The following is a 14,636-nucleotide window of genomic DNA, read 5'->3' as shown; positions in this document are numbered from 1 at the left end:
TAGAGTGTCCGCCCTGAAACTGGGAGGTCGTGGGTTGCCACCCTGCTTGACACTCAGCATTAAGGGTTGGAATTGGGGGGTTAGATCACCAAATGATTCCCGAGCGCGGCACCGCTGCTGCTCACCGCTCCCTCATGGGATGGGTCAAATGCGGAGAACAAATTTCACACACTCAGGTGTGTGACAATCAGTAGATCTTTCTTTCGTTCTTTCTTTTTATACAGTGTGTGTAAACATCTGGTTGCAATTGCAATTAGTGTTCCTATTCTTACATCTTATTTTAATAGTTTGAAGAGGACAATTTCATATGTTGGTATTTGAACATAATTTCCACGATCCATGAACAAATCATATCTTTGCCACAAAGTTTCATTGGAATCATTCATTTATAACCTTTTCCTTGTGCTGTAACTAGTGTGAATTTACAAATAAATCTGTTTTATATAAGCTTGACCTACAGTTTCTTACATGGGATTTCAGGGCCTCCACTAGCAAATAAAACCCAAATGTAAGAAGCATAAGGTTATCTTCCAATATTATTATTGTCTGCTTTTATGCCTTCCCTTGGTTATTTGTTACAGTTGTATGAGTCTTGGCTCTTAGACCTCTTAAATGTTTGTAGCTTAATAGTTAAACCAAAGCACCACAACACACAACTCCAAATACAGACTCCTCCATTATTTTTGTCATACTAATAATCAGCCAAGTGTTGGTTGATAACAACATTGGCCTGGCAGTGTGAACGCAAACACATACAGTAGGTTCCTAAAACTACTCCATTGTGGGACTAACAGCCCTCATAGCTAGTCTGAAATAGTTTAATATGTGCTGTGGATCAATTCTTTGAAGCAACTAAACATATTTGTTTGTATCTTTGTGCCAGTCATTGTGATAAACCCTGTGTCTGTCACTACACAACAGCGTTGCTCATTAAAACCGAACTTGCATTTTTATTTATTTTTTCCCAGGTTTCTGTTTGAGGTAAGTTCATATAGTGAAGTTAATGTTGCTGTAGAGTTTCTATCAGTTCTGGCACATTTTACCACCAGCAATTTTACAATAGTAAGAACATCCCTTTTAGTCCTCTGTTTAATATCTCATGTGAACACTACAACACTCTGCTCTCATCTGATTAGCTGAGGGATAACTACATGAGTGATCATGTTCAGTGAGTGTGCATGAACTAAATAAAGATCTCCTGTATCATTAAGAAAAAGTGATATATTCACTCAGCACCTCTGTATTTTCAGTAGGGTTAGTGAAGGGCACGATCTTAAACACCACCTTTATTCTGAACTGAATGGACAATCAATTTCTGCTTGAACTTGAAGTAACGATCCTGTGAGGAATCATTGTTCCCACAAAGACCCTCTAAAAATCCATCTCTTTTACAGGGAGGAGAGCCACATGAATTATCATTTGATGCCCCTCTGAAGGCAAATTATCAAGGTTTGCAGGCATCAGACGGGGGTGGAATGCTGGATGGTACATTACATTTTTTCTGACTATACTTTCAGAGCATTATGGCAAGATCACTTATTAGAGGTGTGCTGTGGAAGTTGATCAAACTAGATTTTATGTAAGCAACAGCATTAGAAGGGGGAGGATTTATTCTGCTATAGACAAAGCAGAATCATCTGCCATGATATTTTACTAAATAATGAGGTGACATTTGGAGTCTCATACATATGCATTTGATTTTTGGTTTTTTTACTTTTATTTGAGACCAGTGCAAATGTTATTGACCGTTTCCCACACAAGCTTTTAAAATAAACATCATATTCTTCTAGAATCAATAAGAAAATCTTGTAATAGTTTGAACTTGTGAGCACTATGTGAGCTTGAACAATAAAGTGCCAGTAAGAATGTTTTAAGAGTTTTCTCCTTTATTTCCATTTTCGTGGTATACTAATATATTCCTGAGTGGTATGTGTCTGAGTGGAGGAGTGTGCACGCTGCTGCAAAATTAGCTGAGCGGTGAGTCACAGTGGTTAGCAGACAGAGCACTGTGAGTCAGCGCAGGTTGGTCCCTGCGCTCTGACACATACTGGCCCCTCAACCAGAATTAGCTGTGCAATCAGTCGCACAAAAGGGAAAGACATTGGCAATGCAAAAAAGTCGACTAGACCTTTCTCTAACTGTGTCTCTTGTTCTGCTTTTGTTTGTACATGTTTCATAAACATAGTGGAGTCTTTTTCTCAGCCCCCCTCTACAGTCCTGTGCACTAAACTAACATACATTGTTGAAATATCAGCCCTTTTCATTCATTGGTACATTTGATAGTTTCTGAATATTTGCAGAACTGAGTTACCTTGACTAATATCTCTAGGTTGAGTTTCATTGGAATCAATTCAGTAAAAAAAAATTTCAGTGAAATCAATATTGCTAATAGACAGACAGAGTTGAGTCCAAGAGTTAATGACTAAAATGTAATGCAAAAGTATTGTAATGTTTATAATGTGCAACACTCAAATCATGTGTTATGGATGATCTGCTGCTGCTACCAAAATAAATATTTGCTCACAATCTGTAGAATTAAGTGAGCCATAGCCATATTGGTGTTTCCTAAAGTTAATTAGCTGTGGTGGCCATCTTGAGTCAGGTTGACTCTAAAAGTTAATCAGTTGTAGATGTCAATCAAATAACTACTTTCTGAAATTGTCAGAAAAATTCAGTAAATCATGAAATATTTTGATAAATACAAACAGAGCTGACTATAATTATGGGCAACATTTTAAACAATAATGTTATGCAATTTGTTAATACTCAAAGTATGAGTTGGGAATCAGTCTCAAGAACAAGCACATTTAATTTTAGCTCAAGATCTGTAAATTTGACTGAGCCATAACCAATGTTATGCATGGCAGCAAGATGGCAGTGTGCAGCAGTTTCTCATTTTTCCAAGCTTTACTAGTAAGAATCTGAGTTAGACATATAGCCCAGCTTAACTTGTGAAAGTAAGAGATGCTTTGCCACTATAACAGAAATAGCATTTTCCAATCTCAGAGTTATGCTACTGAGAATATTGAGCTGGAGTAGCAGAGTGCAGTGAGCGGGAGGCAAGAGGAAGCAGTGCACGTAGAAACAGAAGACGAGTAAGAAGGGCAGTTTGATGGCTAAGCTAGAGGCTAACATTACTAGAACACCAATCTTGTCTTTGTTTCTGGCCATTGTCCACATTTTGGACAACAAGCTGTACTTTAATTGACTGAGATTGGAACTGTGCTGCATTCTGCCTGAAGGAAACTGGTTAACCAACAACAAAAGAAGAAACCCATCCCTGCAGCTGCATCAAAATCCCAATTTCAATATACTTTTAGCTAGTTTAAACATGGACATAGACACTTTGAAACTTAGCTAAAATTGTAAAGCTATTAAAACCATAACTGCCTCTAAAAAAATTCTTAAGCTGGTGAGCACGAATTTGTTATACTTATTAGTATCACTGTATTGTTATTTGTTCATATTATTTGCCTATATTTCTGTATCCATCAAAAACATTACCCTGCAGCTTCCCAATGAAGGATAGAGAGTCTACTTACATTATACATATTAAATATTTTATTTAGCATTTCATGCAAAATCCTTTTAGATAACACTGTTTTACTTTTTCTGTTTTAAATCTGGCAACACAGATTCACTCCCTTATTGGTTCCGCAAATCAGTTAAGTTTGATAGTGTTAACTTTGTTCACAGGGGGGAGGAGAGAGGAAGTAGCACAATATTTTTTTCCCAAAATGTTCAAAGAAACTAACCAACCAAACCACCAAAGGCAACAAGTACAAGCCAATTATAGTGACTGCAAAGTGGAGGGTGCAGCTCATGCATGCCTTTTCAGTTTCTTGGCATTGTTGGCAGATGCTACAACCGCCAGTCGAACTAGTTATTTTTGCTAAGTGGATGGATATATCACAAACAGGAGCAAGTTTAAAAAAGTAAGTAGTAACTACATTTTCTAAACAAACTAAAAAGAAAAAAAAGCAACTTGCACTATCGATTTACAAAAAAACAAGCCCAAGTTCACGTATAATCAGCGGACTTAGCAACTATGCTGATCATGCTATCTACCTTATCAGTTTGCTGCAGTCTTTGTTATTGTTGTTGACATTCTGCTGGGTGGCAACCCTAACAAGACATGAAAGGAGATTGACAACAACATTAGCCATTAGTCAATTCAACGCAATTGAACAACCCCCATGCGGATTTTTATATGGTAGTCAGAGACTTCAACTACATAAATAAATAAATATGATAAATATGATGGACATTCTTCCTATATTACATCAACACATCACCATACAGACTTTGGGAAATAACATGCTAGACCATGCCTACACATATTTACAAAAAACATACTGTTCTCCACATACACCTAAGCGTCTCTGTCTATTATTATGGTCCCTGCCTACTAGCCTTTATTGAAACAAAAAACAAAGCAGACACAGAGGACTGTCAACATGCTGCCCCTGTACTGCAGGACTTTCAATGCACAGACTGGCAGGTCTTCAGAGAGTCAAGTTAAGTCAAATCAAGTCAAATTTATTTGTGTAGCACTTTTCAGCATCAAGGCGATTCAAAGTGCTTAAAGAGGCACTATATACATATAAGGCAAGGCAGAGGTAAACCTGAAGGAATATACATCTGCTGTCCTGAGATTCATTTTAAGTGTGTTGATGGCATTACTGTCACAAAGACTGTAAATATCTACCCCAATGAGAACTCTGATTGAACATAGAGGTCTGTACTGAAAGCTAGGGATACAGCATTCAGGTCAAGTGATGCACCAGCACTCACAACAGCCAGAAGGCAGTTGAATGTAACCTTTCTGTGTGCATGTTTTTCAGTGCTTGTGAGGGTTTTTTCTGGGTACTCTGATTTCCTATCATAGTCCAAACACATTCGGATTACGTTAACCGGAGACGATTAATTGACCCTAGTCAATTACCACCCAAGTGTATGTCACGGCATGGTTGTGTATCCCTGTGGTGATGATGTGATGGACGAATGGACTGGTAACATGTCCATGTGTAACTGGACACCAGGCCCTCACAACCATGAGAACAGCATTAAGTATGTATGTATGTAGGGATGGCTGTATGTAGGATGGATGGACAGATGGATTGTGCTCTTAATTCTATAATGAAATGCAACACTTGGTGAGATTTTCTGGGAATAGCCGAGCAAGTAAAATAAAAGCTAAAATCAAAGAGACATGAAGTCAAACACTTAAAAATTTGATGTAAGACTATTTTTTTGCATTGTTCCACTTTCAATTAAAAAAAGAAGCCCAATGCAATAGTTCAGATTTTTTGCAGACATGCAATTCTAAAACCCTGCTGGGGGAAAAAATATCAAACCATTAAATTATTTTTATAGAAAGCTAGGAGCCATTTAGTTTTGAATTATGAGTATTTTCAATAATTCTTCTTTCAAAAGTCTTTGAGTATGTGAGACTGTGGAATGAAATGTTTTTTTTAAGTATAAATAAAGATGTTTTTTTCTGATATTCAAGGTGGAGGATAGTTATGCCTCTGGCTAAACATTTAGTTTTGAGGTTGTGTTATCACCTGTTCCCAAAAGGCAAAAGGGAGTGGCTATGTGTATGTGCATGCATGTGTTTGTGTCTGTCTGTTAGCAAAGAATCACATGAACCACTGGATTTTTTTTAATGAAACTCGCACAGTAATGATTGGATATACATCTATAAATGATTAACTTTTAAAGTCAACTCAATTCAAGATGGCCTCCACAGGCAACTTACCATAGAAAACACCAAAAATGGCTTTAATTCAGTCAATTTTAAGCATACTGAGCTAAAATATGATGCGGTAGTAGCTGAGTCATTCCCAACACATAATCTGAACATGAGATTTCGTCATATTGCATGACAGTGTTATTTTCAAGATTTCACCAAGAAAAAGAAGGGAAAAAAAGCCATTTCTCAACATAAGATGATCTAAGAACTAAAACTCTGACATGAAAAGTGGAGGCTATATGCCTACAAGGAACACTAAGCCTTTTAGTATTTAATTATTGGTTTAAGGCAGAGGTGTCAAACTCCAGGCCTCGAGGGCCACTGTCCTTGGAGTTTTAGGTTTTTCTGTTCAAATTAGCTTGATTAGCTCCTCACCAAATCATCAAGTTCTCCATGAGCATGGCAACAAATCATCCATTTATACCAGGTGTTTTACAGCAAGAACACATCTAAAGCATGCAGGAGAGCGGCCCCCGAGGAATGGAGTTTGACACCTGTGGTTTAAGGTGTATTCCAGACATTTATGTTGTAAGAAACTATCCAATTTTTATCCTTAGCTGTATATGATGTGATCCTTCCATCCATCAGTTTTCTGTATTCACTTGATCATGTTTGATCAAATTCTCGTGACATGAAGACTGGGCAAGGGAGAGCCCGCCTGCCCAAATGGGACATCGTTCACTGGATACAAAATGGATTCCTGGCAGAAGTGGAAGAATGTATGTCTATCAATTTTGTCAGTGGAGGACGCGGAGAATCTTTACATATTTGGGTTTTTGATAACAGGATTTCAGCTGTTTGGATTAGGCAATTGCCTGACGTATCGTCAAATTCGTTTGGGTTCGGCGATCTACACTCAGACTGTGATGTTAGGGAAGCAGAATCACAAGTTGGATGTGATCCTTTTACAGAATCGTAGGCTAAATGCGGTTCCTGTATTCACGAATGAAATGGGATAAATCTTGGATAAAGTTGCTCGTTCAGAACAGGCGGAATGGACCTGGAATTTGGCTGTTTGGATTCGCCATTGAGAAGTACCAGCAAGACTTTCAAGGCAGACGGAAAACATAAGTTGGCCTGACCCAAAACAATTATTGTTATGTAAAGCTGGCTCCCTTATGCTGACCTTGTCTGGCCAGCTATCTTCAATTTCTCCCTGGATTTTATGTAAACAAGATGCTCTGCCCCCTCCCTTGCCTAAGGACATCTGTGGATCTGCTCTGGGCTGGCTGATAAACATTCCATCATATTGTCAAAAATGGCCTCTGTGACGTGATTCATGGACTTCTCTACAAACACACACACATACACACACACATTCATAACTCACACCACACCGTCTTCGACCATCTCTACAAACACACACACACACACACACACACACACACACAAACATTTTCCACTGTCTCTGCCTCGTCTCTGTCACCCCACTCGCACTCCCTCCCTCCCTTTCTTCACTACCTTAGTTTAGTTATCTTAGCAATTCTTATGTTGGCTGTCAGCGGACCTTTAGTACTATTAGTTAGCCTCTTGGTACCTTTAGTTTAGCATTATCATGTTTATCCTAACATTTTTCATGTTTGCTGTTTAGCAGGCCTTTGGTACTATTAGTTAGCCTCTTGGTACCTTTAGCTTAGCATTATCATGTTTCAGTTTATGTTAGCTTATTTAGCCTTCCTGTACATTTAGTTTAGTTTAGTTTATCTTAGGTCATATTTTAGATATTGTTAGATTGTTAGATTCCTAATTGTTGTTTAGTTCAGTTTTAACTTTATCTTGATTTCATTTAGATTATCTTAGCTACTATTTTGACTATCTTAGCTCATGTTTAGATATGATTAGTTTCATGACTTTATTTAGATTATCTCATATTACATTTAGATTATACACGATTGATGTTTTTTATTTCTGTATTTCTATATTTAATTTTGATGTTTTCATTTGTATTTGATTCTGTACCTGATTGTTGTTTCTGTGTTGTAAAGCACTTTGAATCGCCTTTTTGTTGGAAAGTGCTATATAAATAAATTTCACTTCACTTCACTTCATTTTACTTCTCTTTACCTGCTTCCATCAGAAAACAAAACATTGAGTTTTATTGTTATGCTAATGACACCCACATGTATTTATCAGTAAAGCCAGATCATTCTGACTAACTTAATAATTGACAGGCTTATCTTGGAGACAAAAAGACCTGAATGACCAGAAATTTTACTCTCAAACTCTGATAAAACCAAAACTTTTGTTTGTTTCAAATGCTGTGGTAACATCTAACTAGTATGTTTACTGATGCTGCTGTGTAAAGTACCAGAATATAATGTTGATGTGTATGTTTGTATTTGGGCTCTTACAGAGATCCCAGACCCCAGCTAATGAGCAGACCGATGGGGGTCCACTGTTTGGAGACACTGCAGATTTAGATGGAGGTGCTCAAGCTTTCCTGTCTGAGATCAGCGAGGAAGATGTGGAGGTGCTTCGACAGAGAGAGGAGGCCCTGCTACAGATTGAAGTAAGAACTTTAAACATTGAGTCAACCACTGTACTGAGGTACTATTTGCAGGCAATAACCCCTGCAAAAATATACAGAAAGTACAATTTTTTTTTACGAAAAGTTGTCAAATACAGACACAGTCAAATTTGTTTGTACCTTTTTGTTAAAAAAGAAAAACTGACAAAAGTATTATCTATATATTTTCTTTACACACTTTTTCTTTTCCGTGGTCACGGGGAGCTGCTGCCTATCTCCAGCGTTCATTGTGCAAGAGACAGGGTACACGCTGGACAGGTTGCAAACCACATAGAGACGGATGAGACAAACTCATACTTAGGGACAATTTTGAGTTACAAATTCATCTAACATACTTCTTTTTGGTCTGTGGGAGGATATTTAAGTACCTGAAGAAAACCCATGCATGCATGGAAAGAACATGTAAACTCCACACAGAAAGGTCCCAAGTGAGAGGCAAACCTGTGACCTTCATGCTGTGAGGACACAGAGCTAACCACAGTGCTGCCATGAAGCCCACAAAAGAAAAAAAAATCAGCTTATGAAAATCATTATTTGTGCACCAAATAATAATAATAATATAAATATGAATAATAATAAAACTGTCCTTGACAAAGAGAACAGTACCCTTAAAAAATAAATTAAAATAATTTGACCATAGGGATTTTTTCGGCATTCTACTGGTCTTCAGTAAATAGGTAAGATGAATTTGGCTCGACCTCTGCTGCCACATTGTTTTTATGTTCAAGAGTTTCTTTGTTGTTGCCATGGTGGTAATACTGTCTAACAACTGTGTTTATAGTGCTTGGACTTATGATTGGCACTGCTTAGTATCAGAGAATCTATGGAAGGCTGCTTTCACAGTTGGACAAGCTATAGCTGTACCTCCCCTCCCCCGTTTGAGTGCTCTCCTTCGTCACCTAAGTACCTGCTTCTATTCTCTTTTTGGGGTCCTGGTAATTCCAAGAAGAGAACAAGGAAAAGAGGGGGCAAAACTAAAATCCAGGTTTGGATTAGATGAGCTTTCCGGACAGGGGAAAATCATGGAGACCATGTCTGATGTTAACCGGATCTTGACTCTTTGATCTCAACTTATACTCCATTAATGAGATCCCTGTCAGGATTTGGGGCTACGGAAAAGAACCCTGAGAGCAGACTCATCTTCAAAAAGAAAACTGAATGTATTAAATAAGGAAAACAAAACAAAAGCTGATGAGGCAGCAACACAAAAAGAACAAAAAATCCAAAACACGGTGGGCAGAACAACAAGGAGACAAGGTACGGAGCACAGCAGCAAATGGCAAACAAAAACAATGAACCGGCGACTAGTGGGAGAAATGACCGGATATTTGAGTACTGAGGGTAACGAGAGAAGTGGAAACAGGTGAGTGGAGATGATTGCGGACAGGTGGAGATGGTGGCAAGGAGGGCAAAAGAGTGACGGAGGAGTGAATACTGAGCAGGAACTAAAACAGGAAAAAACCAAACTGAAAACAACAACAAGAATTATAAAGAAAACATAACCGAAAACACAAAAATCCAAATCCTTACAATCCCTCCCTATGCAGTTAGAAAGAGAGCATGAGTTTATCCATCTAAATGAACTCCAACCTGATGGCTGTTCTGTTATTGGTTTGCCGTAATAGAGGACTTGCTGCTGTTCATTGACATGAATACTAAGGCAGAACTGTCATTTCTGAAAGTTTTTCATCTTACAAGTCATTGTTCTTTAAGGTTGGTTTCGCTAATGTGTTTTACTGTGTGTTAATTTACTGCCCTTCTGGCCCTGCAAGTATGTTAATGTTAACTGTAGAGTAGCTGGTGACTTTTTATCTACCACTGACTCTTCATCCATCCATCCATTCATCCATCTTCTTCCGCTTATCCAGGGTCGGGTCGCGGGGTTAGCAGCCTAAGCAGGTAGACCAAGACTTCCCTCTCCCCAGCCACTTGGTCCAGCTCCTCTGGGGGAATCCCAAGGCGTTCACAGGCCAGCCTAGAAACATAGTCCCTCCAGCATGTCCTGGGTCTTCCTCTGGGCCTCCTCCCAGTGGGACATGCCTGGAACAGCTCACTAGGGAGGCGTCTAGTAGGCATCCTAATCAAATGCCCGAGCCACCTCAACTGGCTCCTCTCAATGCAGAGAAGCAGCGGCTCTACTCTGAGTCCCTCCCGGATGACCAAGCTTCTCACCCTACCTCTAAGGAAGAGCCCAGACACCCTGCGGAGAAATCTCATTTCAGCCACTTGTATTTGCAATCTCGTTCTTTTGGTCACTACCCAAAGCTCGTGACCATAGTTGAGGGTAGGAACGTAGATCGACCAGTAAATCGAGAGCTTCGCCTTTTAACTCAGTTTTCTCTCACCACGACAGACCGGTACAGTGCCTGCTTCACTGCAGATGCTGCACCAATCTGCTTATCGATCTCCTGCTTCATTTTTTCCTTCATTTGTGAACAAGACTCCCAGATACTTAAACTCCTCCACTTGGGATAGGACATCTTCCCCGTCACGGAGAAGGCACTCTACCTTTTTCCGGCTAGAGACCATAGCCTTGGATTTGGAGGCACTGATCCTCATCCCAGCCGCTTTGCACTCGGCTGCGAACCGCTCCAGCGAAAGCTGTAGATCACAGCCCGATGAAGCCAATAGGACCACATCATCTGCAAAAAGCAGAGACGCCTTCACCAAAACGGAACCCCTCAATACCTTAGCTGTGCATAGAATTTCTATCCATAAACATTATGAACAGAATCGGTGACAAAGGGCAACCTTGGCAGAGTCCCACTCTGACTGGAAATGAATTCGACTTACTGCCGGCAATGTGGACCAAGCTCTGACACCAGTCATATCGGGACCTAAAAGCCCATATCAAAGGGTCTTGTACCCCATACTTCCAGAGTACCCCCTACAGGATTATCCGAGGGATATGGTCGAACGCCTTTTCCAAGTCCACAAAACAGAGGTAGACTGGTTGAGTGAACTCCCATGCACCCTCAAGGACCTTGCTGAGGGTATAGAGCTGGTTCAGTGTTCCACGACCAGGACGAAAACCACACTGGTCTTCCTGAATCCGAGGTTAGACTATCTGAAGGGCCCTCCTCTCCAGAACCTCTAATTAGACCTTACCAGGGAGGCTTAAGAGTGTGATCCCTCTGTAGTTGGAACACAATTTCCGGTCCCTCTTTTTAAAAAAGGGGACCACCACTCCGGTCTGCCAATCCAGGGGAACTGCCCCCAATGTCCACGCATTATTGCAGAGTCGCGTTAGCCAACACAACCCTACAACATTCAGAGTCTTAAGGTACTCCGGGTGAATCTCATCCACCCCTGGAGCCTTGCCACCTTGATGACCTCAGCACCGGAGATTGGAGAGCCCAACCCAAAGTCCCCAGGCTCGGCTTCCTCAATGGAAGACGTGCCGGCGGGATTGAGGAGGTCTTCGAAGTATTCTGCCCACCGACCCATAACATCCAGAGTCGAGGTCAGCAGCATACCGCCTCCACTATAAACAGTGTTGGTGCTACACAGCTTTCCCCTCCTGAGACGCCGTATGGTGGACCAGAATCACCTCGAAGCAGTAAGTAAGTCTTTCTCCATGGCCTCTCTGAACTCCTCCCATTCCTGAGTTTTTGCCTCAGCAACCATCTGAGCCGCATGTTGCTTGGACTGCCGGTACCTGTCAGCTGCTTCTGGAGTCCCACAGGCCAAGAAGGCCCGGTAGGAGTCCTTCAGTCTGACAGCATCCCTCATCTGCCGTGTCCACCAGCGGGTTCGAGGGTTGCCACCACGACAGGCACCAACTCCCTTAGGACCACAGCTCTGATGAGCTGCCTCAACAATGGAGGCATGGAACATGGCCCACTCGGGCTTAATGTCCCCCACCTTCCCCGGAACATGTTCGAAGCTTTACCGAAGGTGGGAGTTAAAGCTCCGCCTAACAGGAGACTCCGCCAGACAATCCCAACAGACCCTCACAATACGTTTGGGTATGCTAGGTCTGACCGGCAGAACGAGACTACCCTCTCGTTCAACGGGGTAAACCCCAATGTACAGGCACCAAGATGGGGGGCAATAAGTATGCCCAATCCTGCTCAGCGCCTCTCACCAGGGACAACTCCAGAGTGAAAGAGTGTCCAACCCCTCTCAAGGAGACTGGTTCCAGAGCCAGAGCTGTGGGTTGAGGTGAGCCAGACTATTTCTAGCCATAACCTCTCAACCTCACACACCAGCTCAGGCTCCCTTCCCACCAGAGAGGTGACATTCCATGCCCAGAGAGCCAGCTTCTGTAGCCGAGTATCAGACCACCTTCTGCCACCACCCATCCCACATTGCATCCAACGCATTTGGCCCCTCCTATACATGGTGAGCCCATGGGAAGCGGGACCCATGTGACCTCTTCGGGCTGTGCCCAGCTGGGCTCCATGGGCAAAAGCCTGGCCACCAGGTGCTCGCCAACGTGCCCCACCTCCTGGCCTGGCTCCAGAGTGGGGTCCCGGTGACCCGCGTCCGGGCGAGGGAACACTGTGTCCAAAATTTTTAATCATCATAAGGGGTCTTTGGGCTGCACTCTGTCTGATCCCTATCCTAGGACCTCTCTGCCTTGGGTGACCCTACTAGGGGCATGAAGCCCCTGACAGCATAGCTCCTAGGATCATTGGGACACTCAACCCCCTCCACTACGGTAACGTGGCAGCTCAGGAAGGGGCTGAGTCTTCATTTTAAGCAATGTGTTTCAGAACCAACTCATATAAAGGGACACACCCCAGATTTTGTCTTCTCCCTATGTTTAAATCCTATAAATCTCTATATAGAGGATTTATGTCAGTTTATGGAAATCAAGTAAAATAGACTCCATCAGAAATTTCACAACTTAGTACTTTATTTAGTTGATGTTTTTCAATAAAATAAATTGCAAGTGATTGTTTGATACCATCTATTCCATTGTTGCTCCTTCAGTTCCCCAAGCCCATGCAACAAGTAAGCCAGATAGCAAAACCTTTCTTAATTGGTTTGTTTATAACGTCAGAGATGTTAGGGCAAAAAAAATATTTTGAACTTCTTACAACCTTTCCTGTAACCCATCTCCTCACTCACAGTATTCCTTTAAACCAGTGACATTCCTAGACATTTATTTTCATGCAGATAAGATGAAGTCTACATGTCCTGCTGTGGTTCCCACCGGATGAAAGTGAAACTCTAACCCAACAGAATTAAGAAAATAAGAATTAAGAAACTTCAATATATAAATTACCATTCATATTAAAATTACTAGAACAAGTTGTGGCAGAGCAAGTTTCTACTTTTTTAGAAAAACATGACATTTTAAAAAAAATGCAATCAGGTCTCCCAAAAGTGTGCTCCAAAGAAACTGCCTTACTACATGTGTCCTGTGACATTATATCAGCTGATTCAGGGTACTACAGAGTCTTTGTCTTACTGGACCTGTCTTCTGCCTTTGATACTGTTGATCACAAGTTTAATTAATAGACTTCAGAATCAGATTAATTATGTCCTTAAATGTTTTTGATTATATAACCTGAGCAAACTTTAAGTGTTTCTGTAAATGGGATGTCAGATAGTACCAGGTTGTCTTGTGGTGTGCCTCAGGTCTAAGTTTATTTTTTTTTAAATTTATCCTATATATTTTCCCTATTGGACTGGTAATTCAGCAGTTTAGGTTTGTGCATTTTCAGCATTATGCTGATGTTCAGCTCTACTGTTCATTCAAGGAAAGTGAGTTCCATACATTAACATCCTTAACAAACTGCTTGGCTAACATTACACAGTGGTTAAGTGACAACTATTTGCAGGTGAACTCAGATAAGACTGAAACTCTAAATATTGCCCCTGGCAACAAGATTTTCGAAATTAAACAGTTCTTTGGTATCAATCTGGGTGTCATTTTTGAATCTGCAATGTCTTCAGAACAACACATAAAACATATGAATCAGATATTTTTAAAAAAAAGCTACATTTATTTTGATTCCTGATATATCCTAATATAATATTAATATATCCAAATATCTTAATACAATACTGTAATTGTTTTGATTTCATTGTTTTAATATATTGTTTTATATCTCCTTTTTATCATCTTGTTGTAATTATTGTTGATCTATGTGTTTTGTTTTGTTTTTTTGTTTGTTTTTTGTTAAAGCTCCTTCTATTGTGAATAAGCCATGGCCATAAACACTGGGATGCAGGCATCTGATTGTCTTGATCTATGTTATGTGTACAGGTGCTGGTCATAAAATTAGAATATCATGAAAAAGTAGATTGATTTCAGTAATTCCATTTAAAAAGTGAAACTTGTATATTATATTCATACATTACATACAAACTCATATATTTCAAATGTTTATTTCATTTAAT

General features: G+C 40.4%; 1 protein-coding gene across 1 annotated transcript in view; it reads left to right on the top strand.

Moving 5' to 3' along the window:
• tsnare1 (T-SNARE Domain Containing 1) overlaps positions 1-14,636 on the top strand; it is a 337,313-nt gene that overhangs the window by 172,248 nt on the left and 150,429 nt on the right. Inside the window, exon 8 of the mRNA XM_017434702.2 lies at positions 8,109-8,264. Within this exon, the coding sequence (XP_017290191.1) occupies positions 8,109-8,264 (156 nt within the window). The remainder of the gene's footprint in view (positions 1-8,108; positions 8,265-14,636) is intronic.

Source organism: Kryptolebias marmoratus, linkage group LG16, assembly GCF_001649575.2.
Source record: "Kryptolebias marmoratus isolate JLee-2015 linkage group LG16, ASM164957v2, whole genome shotgun sequence".
NCBI classification, from domain to species: Eukaryota; Metazoa; Chordata; class Actinopteri; order Cyprinodontiformes; family Rivulidae; genus Kryptolebias; species Kryptolebias marmoratus.
This window is presented reverse-complemented; position numbering and strand designations above follow the sequence as displayed.